The 19,008-nt window shown below is 47.7% G+C and overlaps 1 protein-coding gene across 8 annotated transcripts in view; it reads left to right on the forward strand.

Annotated features, from left to right (window-relative positions):
* Positions 1-19,008, forward strand: part of GTF2IRD1 (GTF2I repeat domain containing 1) — a 172,580-nt gene that overhangs the window by 44,832 nt on the left and 108,740 nt on the right. For 3 of the 8 annotated variants that reach the window (XM_044993677.1, XM_044993684.1, XM_044993678.1), the window contains exons 1-2: positions 10,460-10,498; positions 18,806-18,934. In XM_044993677.1, coding sequence (XP_044849612.1) covers positions 10,475-10,498; positions 18,806-18,934 — 153 coding nt within the window. In that variant the 5' untranslated portion in view covers positions 10,460-10,474. Of the gene's footprint in view, positions 1-10,459; positions 10,499-10,987; positions 11,084-15,807; positions 15,827-18,805; positions 18,935-19,008 lie in introns of those variants that run through there. The other 5 variants (XM_044993681.1, XM_044993682.1, XM_044993680.1 and 2 more) reach the window with 3 other exon arrangements.

Genomic DNA, 19,008 nt, shown 5'->3' on the forward strand with positions numbered 1-19,008 from the left:
AATTTTTCACAGTAAAATTGATATTTGGAAAATTTCAAGCAACTCAGCTCTCCAGAGAGAGAGTAATCAGCTTAGAGTCTTCTTTTCAGAAGTGCTGAGCACCCACAGCTCTCCTTATCTGCAAATCAGGCTCTTAAGGTTTAGAGTCCTGGTTAGTTAAACTTCAGACGATTCCACGTTTTGAATGCATCCCCACGCTTCTGCGCTGTACAGCAAAGGACTGGGATCCGGGACCCCTGGCTGTGGAGCTGACTCACTTAGTCGCTTCACTTCTCTATGCTGCCTCTGTTTGCCCTCCTGACGTACTCTGTCTTGCCTGTTCAGATTGCAAGCTCTTGGGGGCAGGGACTGCCTCTCACTATATACCTGCACAGGTACCACATTATAAGTCATTCTTGTCTATTGTCTTTTTCCTCTCTCCTCTGTTCGCTGCTCGTCCTTTTACCTTCCCTCCTCCCAGTCCAATCCTATCACACAGCCTCTCCCGCCTTCCTGTCAAAAACCCTTTACTTTTGTTAAGCCCAACTCAAGGTCTCTTCCAGCTTGATGGCTGCTCTGGTCAAATCACACTTTCCCTGAGGAGGGCGGGGCTGGGTCAGAGGCGCTCTGGCATGCATTGCCTGCTGCTGAACCAAGGGACGCCTCTGAGCATTGTGGGATTTGAACTTGAAAGTGCAGCTGTGATGCACTGACAGCTATATGAATCAAGTTCCCAAGCTCCTCTGTAATGCTGCTTTTTGTAAGTGTCCTGTCACGAAGACCCCAGTCCAGCAAGCTACCTAAGCACGTGTCTAACTTTCTAACTTTCAGTCTCACTGAATTCAGTACACTCGCATGAATTGTCGAATGTGCCACTCAGAGACCACAGTGATGGGTACAGTGTAGGAACCTGAGTAGATAGATGGTTGTGCCTAAAGCTTTGTAAATCTAAAGGGTTGTAATTAGTGGGCTGTGTAGTAACTGAAACCTTGGCGTGTCAGCCAGTTAATTTGTGAACAATGCAGTGACTATGGAAAAGAGGACAAACAAACAAAAAATGAAATCGAGAACGTCAAGTACCCACATGCACTGCATATCTGTTCCCACTCTGACTCTGAGGTTGTTCTGAAAGGTAATTTGATTGCTGCATGATGTGAATTTGTGTAAGTATATGTACACAGAGCTCAGCATACATCTATATTATACGCTGGTACGAGAGTTAATTGCATGCTAGCCATAAACGTGTGCCATTTTGTGACGGTGATGTGGTGACTGTTCAAAATGGTGGCAACTGCATGTTACTGCTCTCACAGCTCTCAACAGTTATGCGGTGACGGCCAGTTTCTGGTCTCGTTGAAATGGATAGGAGTTTTGCTACTGACTCCAGCGGGCCCAGAATTCGGCCTTGAACTGCTGCCTTGCTGTACTTCAGAGTTCAAAGGAAGCCTTTGTAATAAGATTTCCATTGTCACTAAATAGAGAATAGACCATTTTTTTAAAGCTTGGTTGAAATTGATTTTTTTCTCCCTCTTTGATTAACCAGCAACTTGAGCATGATTTTTAAGACGGAGTTAGAACATGTGGTCTTGTTCTGATTCAGTATGGACTCTCACCTGAGCTGTCTCTCCGGAGCTTTCATAGGCTAATGAGCATGAGGGACCAGTTTACTTCCTGTAGAAATATTTCAAAGGGGTCTGCTTTGTATTAGCATTAGAGAAGATCCTTAATGCAGTTAACATTCTCCTGGCAAAAAAATTTTAAGATGCAGTTGAATTGGCAAATAGATATCAATTAAATTAAAAACGGCATTATTAAAATTTTAGTGACAGCGCAAAAAAAAAAAAGTGAACTGCAAATTCACCCTTTCACAAAGTTTTCAGATCCCTGCCTACACCTTCCTTCTCCTGTGGTACGTAAGTGAGATCTGGACCTTATAGACGCATGGTGTACATGAATATCTTTATACATTTTGGAGGGTGTGTATCTTAGGTACCAACGTGGCCCCCACCATCGCAGTATCTGAGTGCCTTGAAATCATTCCTGGCTTTATTATCGCAACACCCCTCTGTGGTAGGGCAGGGCTATTCTCCCCATTTGACAGATGGGAACTGAGGCCCATGTCGGGGATAGCAACAAGGGATCACTGTTTGGCAGTGTGGTGTTTGGCTTTACAGGGAAAGAAGTTTGGCATTATAGCTGGCTAACAGTTCAGGTTGTTTGACTTTGAATTTCTTGCTTTTCAGATATTTGTTTATATAACTCCAGAGTTCTTCTAACTTTGTTGTAATTTAATGGGTATCTGTTTACAGTCCTAACTATATCTTCAAGGAAGTTTTGGTGAATTTTCGTTGTTTTCTGTTATTGGTTCTAACTGATTTAAAATATTGACTGTGTGTGTGTGAAAACACGTAGATGGTTATTTCTGCGAGCAACGCTAGTGTGCTATAATTATACCCATGGTGTAAAGATGATGCATACTGTTCGATGAAATGCCAGACTTAGCACTATTCAAATCATCTGGCAGAATTTGTAACTTTAATAATCTGGAGAAGTTTGGACTTTACAAACTCTGAGTGAAATTAACCAGCACAAGGCCCTCAATATAGGATGTAAGTGGTGACTAATTGGTGCCTAGCTCTTATGTTGGCTCTCTGCTTGGGATGGTTTTCATTCTCTGTGACCACAACAGTTCACTAGTGTAGCTTTGAAGCACCACCAGGCCATGAGCTAAGTTTATAGTCCTTGCCAGACTTGGTCAAGTCAGGTGACAAAAGACTGTCTGTTATAGGTTGAAACATCTGTAAGGGATGGGTTCCTAACATGTGTACCTTGCCTTCAGAAAAGCACTCCGACAGAATTCACTGGATCTGGTTTAGGATGCAGGCAGGGCCGGCTCCAGACCCCAGTGTGCCAAGCGTGCGCTTGGGGCGGCATCCCGCGGGAGGACAGCAGGCGGCTCCGGCGGACCTCCCGCAGGCACTCCTGCGGAAGGTCCGCTGGTCCCGCGGCGCCGGTGGAGCATCCGCAGGCATGCCTGCGGGAGGTCCACTGGCGCCGCGGGACCAGTGGACCCTCCGCAGGCTCGTCTGCGAGAGGTCCACCGCAGCCGCGGGACTGGCGACCGGCAGAGCGCCCCCCGCGGCGTGCTGCCTGCTTGGGGCGGCAGAAATCCTAGAGCTGCCCTGGATGCAGGAATGCAACCAACCATAGACTTCTAGCCCAAGTCATTTCTGAGGGATTGCTTTGAGGGTGGGGACTGGGACTTTTTTCCAAAATAAAATTACCACATTTTCAAAGTCCTGTATTTCCAAAATGCCTTGTCTGATCAACCTCAAACTTCCTTTTTTTTAAAAGGGGGAACAGAGAAAATCTGCTCTTGCTACATTAACACTTGACCAACGTAAGGCAGAGAAGACCCCCCCACCTTGGAAAGTTGGGATATGGGAGTGGAGTGGCCACTCTCAGGCTAAGAATGGAAAGCCAAACTGCTGCTATTCATTGTTTGCAGTAGCACCGAGGCGTCCCAGTCATGGACCAGGCCCTGTTGTGCTAGGCGCTGTACAAACGCAGAGCAAAGAGATGGCTCCTCCCCCAATCTAAGCGCGACACTTTCCACTGCTTCACTAAAGATGCTGTACAGTTGTAAGCTGCAGCCTTAACAATGGAGGGACAGATTCATTGTTGCTCTGTTACCCTCTTTGACCCATCTAAGTGGGTGGGAGGAGGCCTCTATGCCAGGAGCAGAGCCAGCTCCACATCACCCTTGCAGGAGCCTCCAGCACAGGGGATGTTTTAGGGTGAGGGGTGGGGATGGGAAAAGGCGTGGCCAGGGTGTTCTTATGCCCCTACAGAGGCTTATGGGGCCATTGCAGCAGTGTGAAAGTAGGGTAGCTGTTAGGCTGCCCTAGTCTGTGCTGGGGTCAGATCCACCTCCCAGCATCCCTTGGCGTGAGAATGCACAAACCTCTTGTCACTGCTGTGGTGAGTTATGGTGCCATGATAATATACTACTCACTTGGTATCTATGCAGTGCCAGCTGCTACCGTCTAGAAGATGGGGAATAAAAGAGTAATAGTGTGGATCAAAGTAACAGGGAGAGAGTCTGAATTGCATCCTAGGAAGGACTGGGCTTCTTTGTACATGGCTGCTTTTTGTGACTAACTGATGAGTTTTATGCAAAAGCTGGAGGAAGTGACTTCCTGTGGTTTAGGCCTCTGCTGGCCAGAATCTCTCACCTGGCAAGACAAGACCTGCCAGGAATATGGAAGAAATACCCAAGCTCCAAAATGAAAAGGCCCATTTCAGTGCTGTGAGGTCTGTGGAGTGATGGTCCCATCACCATCCCTATGCTGGTAGTGGATCATTATGGCAAGCTTCATTTATTGCCTAGAAGTCACAAGGCCAACAAAAAATCATAGTTGACGAGAGATCTAGGAAAATATTTTTGGCCAGAGTGTGGATGCCACAGAACCTTTCTGGAAAACTCTGTTCTTAGCTGTTTGTGCTTTCAAACACTTGCAAATCCTCAGCTGCTGCTGATCTGGGAGGGGAAAGCTGTCTGCAAGGGAGGGGAGTTTTAAGAGAGTAGTACAGTACCACTCATTATACTCCACACCTGAACATAGCCGTCATCTGAACAATATATCCTCATAGCTCAGTGTCTGTACTTTGACCCGTTAGCCTTTTGCCCCCAATTGGGGATATTGCAGATTATGTATTCCTTATGCCATTCGATCTTAAACTGAACTTCGCACCCCTTGATAATCTGTACGTTATTCCCTGATAACCAGAAACGTCTACCTTTAAACTCTGTACCGTTCACTTCTTCTTCTTCTTTTTTTTTTTAATAAAATTTTTAAACTGTGTGTGTGTGCCTGTTCCTGCTTATCGAGTTTCCGGGGCAGAGCAGCTGGTGATGAACTGTATACAACTACATCCGTAGGTGGAGGCCACCGGGGATTTGGGGAACTCCTCTCAGCTCATAAGCAGGACTCAGGAGAGATGCAAATAATTCTGAATGGACCCAAAGGGGTTTTCTAGGAGGTTGTTGTGTTGCATAACAGCAGAGGCAGATCATTCAGAATGGCTGAAGCACAACCCACAAAGCAGCACTAGACTGTTTCTGTTCAGGGGGATACAGCATTAGACCATTTCTATGGATGGGGACGCTTGTTTTCTAGGGCTGCTGGAATTTTCACAGCGCAGGGGGCAGACATGAAGGAAGGGTGTAGGATGAAGGACCAGTTTGTTGCCTTGGGTTTACAATGAGTGGTTTTTATATAGCTGCTGTCATCCGGAAACAATGTACAGACTAGGCCACCTACAGCCTAATGCGTGGGATGGATACCCCCATGGATACCCCCATTGACTTGTCCCTCCTTCAGAGAGCCTAGGCCCAGCCTTTCAGACTGATTGAGACTCCTAAATGAATGGACGTTAGGATCTGAAATAGCTCTGCAGAGCTGCGCCCGACTCTCTCTCTCTAATATGTGCATGCAGAGCCTAGCCCGGTGTGCCCCGATCCCCAGGCAGGTCTCCTAGCTGCTTCCACAATGGAAACAACAAAGAACAACCTCTGCGCAGCACCTGTGAAAACCAGGATGCTTGTGTAACTGAGATGTATGGCGTGCGCTGAATCCAACAGAAATGCAAACAGAGGGTGGGGCTGGGAAGTCCTAGGGATGTCGGGGAGCGTGTTTTTCACTGCAAAACAGGCCTGGGGGAGGTAACTGGTTAATCAGTGTGGTTTAATTTTATTTTTATGGCAAACATGTATCCTATTCTTGCAGGGGCAGCAGGCTTGGCAACACCTGGGGAAACGGGGCGGAATTAAACGGCCCTGGGGTGTTTGGTTATAAATTCCTGCCTTGCAAATGCTGTTTCTCCTTGGAGCCAGCCCTAACTAGTGTAAGAATGGTTTACCCCAGTTTTTCTACAGATTAGTTTCCCTTTGATTAGACAAACAACTTCAAGCTGTAAGTCTTAATTTGATTTGAATAAGCCTATCGCCTGCCAGAAAGTTTTTATTTTTCTTTCTAAATCTGCTGCCAGCGCTATACATGACCATTCATGATTAAAAGCTTTACGGAAATAGAATATTTTTCTTCAGTATTGGAAGTCTGGTTGCATTACTTGAGTCAAAGTTATACCCCCATGTCCCATTAGGTGGTCAGGTGAAGGGGATTTGCTTTTGGTACGTATCTCTCGTAGAGCCAGAATAACCATGGTTCGGCTGTTGAGTCCACTGCCTGTTATGCTGCCAAGGTTGTGTCATTGTTTTCTTGTGCTCCTCTCTGCATTTGCTTGTCTGGATCCCCCTTTTGTCTTTCGACCTATACTGAGAGTGGAAGCTATTTGGTCCAGCAACCATCTTGTTTTGTGTTTGTACAGCACCTAGCACCATGGGGTCCTGGTCCATGACTGGGCCTCCTGGGAGCTAAAGCAATACAAATAAATCCTCATCATCACCACCACCACCTGGCGGGGGTTCTGTGCAATCTGTGTGAGAAAGAAGGTAACAAAATAAGGCCCTGATTCAAGAAAACAATTAAGCATGCGTTTAACTTTGAAGAGGTGCTTAAATCCCTTGGAACAAGTCCATTCCCAAATTGGAGACTTATCTACATGGGGTGGTAGAGCACACCAGAGGGATGTGATTTGTAAGGCGCACTAACGTGTTGCGCCCTAACTGCCCCGCCTAGACCTTGCTAGTGCGCTCTAAAAGGTACCTAGTTTTATGTTAGAGTGCACCAGCAAGGTTCATAAAGGGCAGTTAGACCACAGCACGTTAGCATGCTTTGCACATCACAGCCGTCTGGTGTGCTTTGCCCTGCTGTGTAGACAAGTCCCGTATTTCGAACTTTTGGAGACTTGGTCTTGTTCCCATTTAAGTCAGTGGCAAAACTCCCATTAACTTCAGTGGTGTAGGGTCAGTGCACAGCCCGTTATGACCAGGGTTGTAAATCCTCTGGAAAACTAGACCGTCTTGAGCTTTCTTACTATTTTGAAACAGAGGAGGCACATGGTGCAGTGAATACGGCCAAGGACTGAGAGGCAAAGCATTTGGGCTCAATATCTAGTTCTGCCACTGTCTTGCTATAAAGTAGTAGCATCATTATTGATCTATTATCTAACTTGAGGTACAGTCTGGATTTTTTTTTTCCATCAACCAGAACAGGTGCATCTGAACTTTGCCCAAGTGGTACCAAGTGGCCAAGCGCCCAAAGGCTGTGTCTTAATGACATTGTGGCTTGTATACAATGTTCCCCCTTAATTCACGGGGGCACAAGGTAGATGGAGGTGGGATATTGTCTGCTGGGACCTCTGCAAACCCTGTTAAAGACAGGGGTGCACAGCAGAGCTGATTTTCCCAGAGATGGAAATGAATCATTTTCATTTTTCATCCTTAATGCTGCCTGCCCGCATGAAAATGGTTTGACCTTGCAGTTAGGTGCCCTGTGCGGACGCGTTCTGGGAAATGACAGACTTCGTTAAGATCACTGGTAACCTGTGGTCCCAGAGTGACAATGGGGAATCCTGAACCAAAAGACTGCCAAGGTGCTTTGCTAGCCTGGGTCACTGAGATCCTCTGCAGCAGAGACATCACCAAGGAGATTTTTTTTTTTTTTAAATTCCTGTTTTATTTTACAAAGTCATTGAGCTAATAAGCTCTTTTCCCAGAGCATCCTGGGGAAAAAGAAAACTCAGCCGTCGGCTTACGCTGGGCACTCAGCGCTGTTAAGAAATGTCAGATGGTTTTAAGAGGATTTTTCTGGGTCAGGGTTGGCACAGCACAGTAGAGCTGCTGGAGCAGCCATGATGAGAGCTCTGCCTTCCAAAACAAGGGAGGAAGCTCTTTGCCCTTCTGCCTTGTGCCAGAAAGGCACCATCCCTCTGCCATCCTGTTCGCAGGCATTTCTTCTGTCTCTCTGCCAGGAAGTCCTTTGTAACCTTTCAAATGGGGTCATCAGCATTCTGGTCCAATTTCAAGCTGAGCGCAGCTGTTCTTGTGAAACCCAAAGAAAATCCTTTGCTACAAGAGAAAGCGATTCCAAGGCACAGTGTTTAATGCTTTCTTTTCCAGGCAACCAGAACAAACATCTGGCTCTGGAGAGAAAGGGTACCCTTATATTTAACTGTAGCCCTCTTGAGTAGCAGGGAATAGTGCGAGTTGATTCCCAAGAGAGAGGCAGGGTATAGCAGCATATCACCACCCAGCGAGATCAGCCCATCAGCACTGAAGAATAAAGTGATCGTTAAGAGTTATGTAGAGAGGGAATTAAAAAGATCGAATGCTCCCCTCTGAGCTGTACAGCAGCCGCTTGTGCTGTGGTGGACCTGATCCCAGCTAGTCAAGTTGCTGCCTCTGGGTGGAATGGATTCGCCATTGCTCCAGCTAGCTTCAGACAAAGAATCCCAGCCTGGGGGCTTTTATTTTATTGTGACTGCAGTACTGGCAAACAGCCTTGGAGAAGGGGAAAGATTTCCTGTATGGCTCTTTGCAGAGCGTGGTAGAGATACTGTGTGTGCATTAACAATCCACTTATGGGAAGAGCTGGCATGGAGGTCTCTGCAACAGAATGCAGATGTAATTCATGAAATGCAGTCATTATCTTTTATCTAATAAAGAATTGCTTCCACCCTCATTAACTTATTTCATGCACAAGTAACAGCCAGCCTCTGCATGGCTGAGTACGCGGGCATCCTTCCTGCTTAGGTGGGATCTTCGGTGACAGAGTAATCCTCCACCACCATGCAGTATGAATTTGCACTTAATCACCAGAGGACTCGCAGGTGTCAGTAACCTGACCTCCAGTGCCAGATTCTGCTTATGGCTACCTGCTTGCAAATCCAGAACCCACGCCTTGACTGCAGTGAGTTCACTTTTGCATTTATACTGGTGTAAATGAGAGTAGAACCTGGACTTCAGTTTTTATCCTCCCTTTCCTGGCCCTTACTTACACTGTGGATGGCTCCTTTCGTAAACTGCAGCCCTTCCTTGGAGTCTTGTGTTGGCGTCTGCTCTCTGATCCTCTCTGTCCCCAAACTTCTAACTGGCCCTCTCCTTTTGGAGATAGTTGCCTCCCCTATAGCGGGCACCTTCTCACCGGCTCGCACGTGCTCTCTCTTATTCAGACTCTGGATGGATTTGAAATGCAAAGAGCTGGCTGCAGAACTGGGCCAGAGCTCTCTTCAGGGCATGAGATGAAGGCTGGTCTGGTGCCCTCTTGTTTCAGCACCTGAGAATCACACCCAGCCCCTCACAGGCACAAAGGGCCAAATTCATCTCTGTGCCAGTGCGAGGACAGGAAGGAGACACTCTGTTTTAAGGCTATGAGAAGCCAGTGCAGCCCCTGGCCCAGGCTAACTTGCACCCTTGCTTTCATGCCACCTATGGGCCAGGCGGGGGAACGGTGTTGCCGAGGTGTAAGGGTACCCTGGCTAGAGCATCCTTCCACCCCCTGTTGCACTCCTACCCCTGGTGTGCCTGGAGAGGCAGCATAGAATTGGTGGAGTGGCCCTCTCGCCGGTGGTGGCCCAAGGGCTCGGGAGTGGCCAGTGCCTGCCCTACCATCATTGGTGGGAAAGGACCCTAGCATGACTCGAATCTGGCCCTACAGCTCTTCCTAGCGGAGGAGTCGGGATCGATTCCGTCACTGCCTGCCAGCCTCCTTTTCCCTTGCCCTTTGCTGGAAGGGCCTGGCGCTGGTCAGCAGGCTTTGTAAGGGCTTTCTCACGCTCTCCAAAACTCCCGTGCTGCCAGTCCCGCCGCGCAGCCACGTTCCATGGGGAAAGGCACCTCTTAGTCTTCCCGCTGGCTCAGACGTGGTCAGTGACTGAGGAGAGGAGCCCGGGGAGACAGGATAACGTGGATTGCTGCCCCTAAGGGCCAGTCTGAAGCCACTACCCGCCTTTCTCGTGAGTCCTCTCTCAGGGGGTGTCTGAAACACCATTCTAGCAATGAAAGGCTCCTCCTTTACTCACCCCCATCCCAGCACTCCAAACAAGTCTCCTTTTTTCGCTCTGTCTTTTCGGTTCTCTTTCAGGGTGAGATTGGTCCCAGGGCCTGCAGGGAAACAGTCAGGTTTCTGCTCTTGGCTGCCCCCGAGTTCCTGCCTTCTGCAGTTATTGTCTGGGTAGCAAATCGAGTTAAGTACAGCTAGCTTCATTCTTATTCCTCAGGCGGGCGCGCCGAGGCTCAGCTGGTTTTCTAATCTTGCTTCATTAGAAATTCTCGCCCCCCCCCCCTTATCTGCTTGCAGCTTCAAGCACATGATTTACAATCTGGTTTGAATGGCTCAGAATCATTGCTGTCTAATTTGCCACCCTTTTATTTGCAAAATTAAAGCCCGGAAGCGTCTCTTGCCCCTTCTGAAAGATTTGGTGGAAGGGCCGTAGCTGACCACACACTTCCTCCCCAGCCGGTGCTCAGCACTCTCTGCAGTGGTTCTTTACCAGTGGGGAAGGGCCAGCGGAGAGGAGGCTGTTCACAGATATGCCGGCCTCAGAATCTTGCTGGGTGAGTGAACTGAAGACAAGTTCTCTGACCTTTATTTTTGTTTAGGAGGGATGGGGGTTGACTCCATTTGGACCAGTGAGGGGGTCGGCTGGGACTGGTATGGACACTGGGAAGACAGAACACCTTGCTTTGCGTGTGAGCCTCACTTTACCCTCATGTGATATGGCCATGGTACTACTGAGGGGTTCAGTTGTTTGCAAAGCACTTGGAGACTCTGGCACGAAAGACACTATCGAAATGCACGGTGCTGCGCTTGGTATCGTCTAGCGATTGCTGCGGCCAGCAGCTGGCTCCGGATGCAGCAGGACTCAGTCCAGGGCCTGGCTGATAGAGATTGGAAGGAGACTATCAGGGCTTTGAGAGACGCTGTGCTGGGGAGGTGTGCCTCGAGGGAAAAGGGGAAGGTTTACAGCAAAGAGCTCTACAGTTTCCAGCAAGTCAGGCTGGAGAACAAATACTTCAGAAGCACTGGATGCAGATCCTTTTGCATAGGCAGAAGCGTGGGAGGAGAAGGGGAAAGAAGCACAGAAAGATGGAGCGGAGGACAAGGGAGAGCTGAGGTTGAAAGCAGCGCAGATGCATGCGGTAAATATTCCAGCGAACGGAGGCAGGGCAAGGGGCGGAGCGGAGGAGCGGTGTTTAGTGTCAATTGTAGTTGATCTATTGATGCATTTAAGCAGCGTTTTCATAAATCAGCATGTGTTGTATCCTCTTGACAGGCTAGTCCTCCTGTTTGAGCTACAGCTTTCCAGCCGGGAGGAAAAGAAATCACTTGTGTTTGGCAAAAACGGACGCTGGCTGAGACGGGCCAAAAGTTTGTGTGCTGCGAGGGTGGGACTTCGGCCTAACTCTGCCACGACAGGTGTTTTACCATTGACTCCAGGAGGAGCAGTGAGGCCAGCTGCTGAGCGCTTTTGAAAAACTTCATCTAAATTGGTGTGTTTTGTATTACAGTGGCACCTAAAGACCCCAGCTGAGATCACTTGCCACTGTACTTTGCCCGGCAGAGCTTACAGCATAAATAGACAAGACAGACAAGTGCTGGGAGAAAAGAATCATAGAATAGAATCTCAGGGTTGGAAGGGACCTCAGGAGGTCATCTAGTCCAACCCCCAAGAAGGGTTGTTATATATTGCTCTGCTTTTAAAAAAGCACCTTATGACCTATTTTGTCTGCTCTTTCTGTAAATTGTGAATCAGGTATTCTTTATTTGTATCATGTTGGCACCTGGGATTCCCAGTCATGGCCCAGGACCCCAGTGCACTAGGTGCTGTACAAACATAGAACAAAAAGGGAAGACCTGCCCCAAGAGCTTCCAATCTAAGTGCAAGTCAAGAGACAACAGGTGGCTAAAGGCAGATGGATAAAGGAGCACAGAGTATGGCGTAGATGTAAGAGACGATGCAATTTTTATGTATGGGGCCAAATTTTCTGCTGGTATAAATTGGCCCAATTCTATTGACTTCCATGATGCTGGGCCAGTTTACATGAGCAGAGAATAGAGGTCAGATGACTTACTTACAGGCATTAGTGGCATTTTAAGAGTGAATGAAACACTCTCACATGGCAGAGGAGGTCTCTAGGCAAATTCTGCTTTCTTCCTGGAATAGCTTCCAAATGCTGACCCCCAGAACACTGGTTTCAGTAGCACCACATTTACAGTGTAATAATAGAAGGGAGCTCATAATAGGCTTATAATCACCAGGAGTTTTGTTTTTTTTATTGTTCAGTATTGAAAAGGTAACAAGGGGCCAGGATGAAAAGACGAGGCTTAAAAAAGAAAAGGTTCCCGATGCTGCTTTTCTAATGGCTTTTGGGGAGAGTACATTTTATGGTTGTGACTTCATCCTGGGGGGTTGGTGACACGAGGAAACTGCTCCAGTTTGTTCTCTCCTGATTTTTGTGTTACTGCTTCAGTCTCCCTTCTCCCTCTTAGAGCTCCTAGTGGGAACTGCATCTCGAGTGAGGAGTGGGTAAATGTGAGCTGCAGAGCTGAAACTCTGTCTGGGATTTTGCTGTCATGATTTGTTGTTTACACGTTGCCCGAAGCCCAAAACGGAATTATTACCCAGCAATTCAAAATGTGGTTTCAGTTTTGTATTCAGACATGGCTCAGAGCTCCAGATCCGTCCACTGCCCAGGCCCCTCCATGACGCCTGCTCTCCTTCTTTTCCTACTGTTACTTTCCTTTTCTTCCTTCCTGTCCCCAGCTCTGCCATCTGCACCTTTTTACCAGTCTATTGCAGGTTCACTGTTCCTTTTCTCTCTCTAACATTGGGGTGCAAAAGATCTGGAAACTGTCATGACACACAGAGGTGAAGCAGCATCTTCATGGTTTTCCCAGCTTGGATGTTCTTGAACTTTAAACTAGTGGTGGGTCAACCGTAGAAGCTTGGGAAGTTTTTGTTTCTGAAAAACACCCAACGATATCAGCTCTTGGGCTTACGTATATAGGCTAGAAGAGCAGGCCTCTCTTGTGACTTCTGGTACCTCCTGCTTTTGGTTGGGCCAGAATGACCCAAGGACTGTCTGTCTGTGGGCATGTGTGCATGGTATTTCAGCTCTTCTGATTATAGGCCTATCTATTATCCCAGAAGTGTTTTAGCCACATACCAAATAGGAGACTAATGAAAAGAATTAACTAAACTTTTCCAAACCCCAATGTGGGGGAGGGATAGCTCAGTGGTTTGAGCGTTGGCCTGCTAAACCCAGGGTTGTGAGTTCAATCCTTGAGGGGGCCACTTTGAGTACGTCTTCACTACTCGCCAGATCGGCGGGTAGCAATTGAATTCTAGACGCAATATATCAAACTCCAAACGCGCTCCTGTCGACTCCGGAACTCCACCACCACGAACGGGGTCGGGGTCGAACTAAGGTAGTTGCGTACCTTAGTTGGACCCCCCCCCCCCCCCAGTGTAGACCAGGCCTTAGGGATCTGGGGCAAAAATCAGTACTTGGTCCTGCTAGTGAAGGCAGGGGGCTGGACTCAATGACCTTTCAAGGTCCCTTTCAGTTCTAGGAGATTGGTATATCCCCTATTATTAAAAAAAAAAAAAAAAAAAATTTGGTTTGATTGTGGGGTGGGGTGGAAGCTCAGGAGTGATCTTTTGTTCCCCAAACCAGTGAAGCCACCCGTACTGTACATGTCGGAGACCTTCCTGAGAAATTGCGGTGCAAGTGGTTGACCTGCTTCTTATCTCCCCTTTTCCAGTTCTACACTGGTGTTGCTCTAGTGACTCCAACGAAGTCACTACTGATTGATACTAGTGTAAGGGAGAGGAGAATCAGGCCCAATATACTAAATGCTGGTAGTGGAGAAGTACTTCATTTTTATTTCTACTGCTTCTGGAGGAGGGCGAGTTCTCCACTTTTTAGCTTGTTTGTGGTGATGGGAGTAGTTGTTTGTTTTTTTTTTAAAGCAGAGCCAGGTGTGTCTGTCTACAGGTTTTGCCTATGTGGGTAAAAATAGACGTGTATTTTCATTTGACTCCTATGCAGACGCAGTTTAACAACTTTTGGATGGATTGAGTTGGTTGTGTGGTAACCCAAGTGGGAGCTTTGATTGCAGAACACATCTGATTTGCTTGTGTAGTCATGGCCGTACGGACTATATGGAGAGTGTTGCATCTCTCGGTAATGCTGTGCTTATTGCCTCCATGAACTTGTTTGTTTGTATCCTCATGGTGCCTAGAAGCTCTAGTCATAGACCAGAACTGCACTGTGCTAGGTGCTGTACAAACACAGAACAAAAAGCCAGTCCCTGTCCCAAAGAGCTTCCAGTCTAGGTCTGACGAGAGACAACGGATGGGTACAGATAGATGGGGGAGTACAAGGAAACAGTGACACAATATTGGTCAGCGTGATAGGCAGCGGTCTCTGCACACCATTGGCCCAACTGCTGGCATGCTTTTGTAGGCATCGTTGTCACGGCACGTTTCCAAGCAGGATAATGAGGTGGCTTTGGGGATGCTGTCGGGGAGCTCCTCCCAATCATGCAGGGCAGCATGGGAGAAAGCATGAAGGTCTTGTTTGAGAATGTTAACAAGTGGGTGATCTGGAGATGAGTGCTGACATCTGGATAACAAATGAGAGATGATTGGTAGGGTGGAGCGCATAGGTGCTGGAGTCAGGGGTGTGGTGGGTGCTGCTGCACCCCCTGGTTTCCAGTACTTACAGGGTTTACACTTCGGTTCAATGGCTCTCAGCACCCCCACTTTACAAATTGTTCCAGCCCCCCTGGTGGCGAGAGGCCATGCTGTCGGATCAGCACTCTACAGCCATGTGGATTTGGATCAAGTGACTCTTGGGTTCACAACTGATATAACTTCATATGGATTTTAATCTAAAGTTTGGAATAAAGAAAATGTACTTCCGGATTTGTGTAAGTCGGGTTTGTGTAACCTGGGGAACGTCTGCATTACAGAAGGGCTTTAAAGTAACTTAAAAAACCCTTCTCTTTCTGTAGCAAAACCTCACTGCAACTCACATCTGCTTAGGTTGAAAGAGGGAGGTTAAAATTAGATGTCTGGTTGCTACTCTCTCTGATTTTCAGGGCTGGTTTTGCTGAAGTTTACCAAGATGAAGTGGATGTTACATTTGTCTGTGGCTTTATTTGAATAACATCACATGGATATAACCGGAGTTTCTGTGTAGGAGGCGGCATCTAGCAGTTAGTGTGTGACCAACAGACAGGAATTCTGAGTTCTGGACCCCGCTCTGCCACTGAATTCTTGGGCAGGTTACTGCACTTCTGCATGTGTTAAATGGAAATACAGTGGTAATGCATTCATCCCACCCAGTGGTGTTGAGGCCAAGCTGATGAATATTGGCAAAGCAGTGAGTCAGAAGGCTGTACAGGACTACAGAGCATTATTATAGCTTGCTAGGTATCATTTATGGAGCAGGATTTTGTTTCTGCTTCGTAAGCTACCTCTGCCTGACTGGAAGGGGGACACACTGATGATGAATCTGATAAAGAAAGGACTTTAATTTGTCTTAGCCCCTCTTCGCAGCTCGAGAGCTCAGCCTACCATAGTCCGTGCTGAATTTTACCACAAATTTCGCTTCCGTTTTAGAGACCCAGATAAAGGCTGGGCCAGATTTTCTGGAGTGCTCAGCTCATTGACGGGCAGGTTGTCAGAAGTTCTAAGTATCAAGCGTGCTGGAAATCCAGCCACTTACTATGGGGCCTAAATAGAAGCTGACCTCTTTTGAAAAATCTGGACCCTCAAGTAATAAACCCCCAATCTCTGTGCCATCCCGTTAGCTAATGGAACCGAAAGAACCAGCCTGCGCTGCTGCTGAAAAGTCAAGCCTGTGACCCCACTGGTGAGTGTTCCTTTTCCCACTGGGATGGGTGGAGAGTTCTGGTCTTACACCCCTCAGAGTTTACACCTGCTTTGCATTTTGCTCATGCTGTCATGGAGCTTTCCTGGAGAAAGCAAATTGAATGGAATTCTATTCTAATCAAATCTTGTCACAATAAAGCCCTGTTTTAAGGTGGTGACTCTCTCTTTTTTTTAAGGTGGCACTTAAAAAAATTAAAAAATTCCCTTTCTTTTTGCATGTTCCAGCTGTACTTCGGAGCATGGTTGTAATTCCCTTTATCCCCTCTCTAATAATGAAAGAACCTTGTTGTATATTGAAATTGGCCCTGGCAGTGTGTAATTATTTCACTGCAAAGTCTCTCTCTCTCTCTCTCTCTCTCTCTAAGAGCCTCCTTTCTTTGGGAGCAAATGCTGCTAGGACCCTCCTCAGGAAAAGCTTATCACATGATGAAGGCAACAGTAGGAAAGAGAAACCAAATGGCAGCCCAGTCCCTACAGGAAGATAGCTCCCAGTGGAAAGCCTAACGCTTTCCTCTTGGTGCTAAAATTCAGATTGCTTCATGGTTATATTTGCCATTATATGTTTATTCCACCCTCTCTTTCCCTTCCTCCCCCGATGAGGTTTTCAGAGCTGTGTATTAACCTAATGATTCACAGAAGGGTTCTCTTAGTTCCATAATTCAGTATGGTAATGGTGAGTCACGTAGTTAGAAGGATATGTGGGAGGCAACTGTTTGTTCCTTAAATCGATGCAAGAATTGCGATGTCTAAAAGCAAAGTCTAGTGAGAAGATCTGTCCCTCTTTCTCTTTCATCTGTTTCCATCATGCAGCTTCATAGCAGGGTACATGTTTATCGAGGAATGTTTGGTTAAATGGATCCAAGCCTCGATCATGGGTTCTGTTACGTGTTGTATATGTGAGGCAGGCAAGAAGATAGATGTTCTGCAGCAAATCCTCTGCACCTTCCCCTCGTTTTATGCACCCAGGCCATGCAAAAGAGAGCTGAGAGTTGCTGCATTTTCCTATATGGGGCTCCCACTGAGTGGTGGAGCCCCTGGTAGATACAGAGCTGGTGTAGCTAGCGAGGCACCCAAAGCCCAGGTGCAGAAAGTGGAGAGAGAGAGAGAGGAGTGCCCGGAGCATAATGTCCCCTGACTATGCTCAGGGGGGAGACTTGCCAGCAGGCAAATGTTAGAGCAGCCCCTAGGTTTCTCTAACCTCCACTGTGGGCTGAGCAGAGAATCCAGGAGCTGTAATCTGGCTTCCTGATATCCATCGTGTTCCACTGCAGCAAGGGTGAACTTGATGAAGCAGAGAACCTGGCCTTGTGATGCTGCACTGAGCAGACAATGCAGCAAGTGATGGGAGGTTTTCTCAGGAACTGAGCTTGGTAATGCTGTGTGCCTAGAGGGTGCACCATGTGGGGTCAGGGTTGGATTGTGGTTGCAAAGTTCTGTGATGATTTTGGTTTTCTGTCTCTGATAGAAGTAAAATAATTTGCATATGGGCATTTTGCCCCACTGGTTGAATTTTCTAATTGCTTCTCTTTTCAGTTTCCCTGCTTACATGCAGTGGTGGCTGGAGCCGGTTCTCCCCATGTGCAGTAGAATAAAATATAGGACAGTACAGTAAGCCTGGCATGCAGGAAAATAAGACACCAAGCGGGTTTTTAGCAGATGAATGAACTTGTGAGGAGTACAGATTTGATTGCCTGACACATTGTACCTCGGCAAGGAGTGAGGTGACCCAGTTTTGCTTGGTTTAACTGACTCATTCAGTTTCATCTGACAGTCTGCATCCCACAATAACAGAACTGCTTGCTAATGCTTTCCACTGGAGGTGATCAGCATTTCTCAATTGAAGTCAGGCTTCGGGATCGCAAATGCTAATCATCTGCTTTTTCTCTGCCCCCCCCTAGATAACTAGTTCTCATGTGTTCTTGACTCAGGCAGTGCAGTATTTGCTGTCCCCACTTGTGCTTTCTGTCATGTGCACAGAGATTCCTTGTGTCCCTTTAATAATAGTAAAAAAGCTGTTGAGCACAGCACTGTAATATTCAGGGATTTCAGGTAATGAGGTTTACACTGAAAACGAGCACCCAGCTTTGCTAATTTCCTGCTGCCTCGCTGCAAGCCAGAATGGCCCAGTGGAGGGTGCACTGGACTTGACTGGGACTCGGAAGACCTGAGTTCTACTCCTAGGCCTGACACTGACCTGCTGGATGACCTTGGGCAAGTCCCTTCCCTTCTCTGTGTTCCTTTCTACTCTGTTTGCCTGTCTCCTCAGTTTAGACTGTAAACTCTTCAGGCCAGCGATTCTCTTGCTATGGGTCTGTTCAGCACCCAGCCCAATTCACAGCTTATAAAGCCAGAAGGGACCATTGTGATCATTCAATGGAAACTCCCCCACCCCACCCACCAGGGGCTGCAGACGTGTGCTAGTAGCCATTCGCTTCCAGGAATGGTGTGGGGCCACGGCATGCAGGCAGCCTGACTGAGCCCTGCTGCGCCGCCAGCCAGGAGCCGCCTGTGGTAAGCGCCTCCCGGTGGAGCCTGCACCTCGCACCCCCTCCCGCACCCCAACCCGCTGCCCCAGATCAGAATCCCCCTCCTGCACCCAAACTCCCTTCCAGACCCCGCACCCCCTCCTGCACACCTGCCCCAGCCCTGACCTGCACCAGACTCCCGCCCAGGAAATAGACTTCTATACAGGGGCTCCACAAAATCGAATAGTCCTGGACCCACAGGAGAGTTCATCCAGTCCTGCTGACCAGTATGTGTTACATGCCCCCCTCTGTGCCCCATCCACTGAGGAGGTGAGTGTGTGACCGTGCTCCTCTGCTGATCCTGGCTCTTTAGTCACTCATACTCTTAGCTCTGGAGATCCCTGGGTCAACCTTGATGTCAGCCAAGCTGGTGCAACTGCGTCTGCAAAAGTAGTGGGTAAGGTATACATTTGTCTTGTTTTTTATTGTTTCAGGTGAATATGGCACTGACAGGGAAGCCCTCCAATGGGTCCCCCAATAACTCCAGACCTGACCAATGGAATACAGTTTTTCATCAGAAAAATGAAATCATCACCAGTTTAGTTTCTGCCTTAGATTCAATGGTGAGTGAGGCTGCTTGCAAAAGTGATTTTTTTGGGGGTGGGTGGGTGAGGGGGGGCTCTGTGTGTATAGCGGC

Source organism: Mauremys mutica, chromosome 19 (genome assembly GCF_020497125.1).
Source record: "Mauremys mutica isolate MM-2020 ecotype Southern chromosome 19, ASM2049712v1, whole genome shotgun sequence".
NCBI lineage: Eukaryota > Metazoa > Chordata > Testudines > Geoemydidae > Mauremys > Mauremys mutica.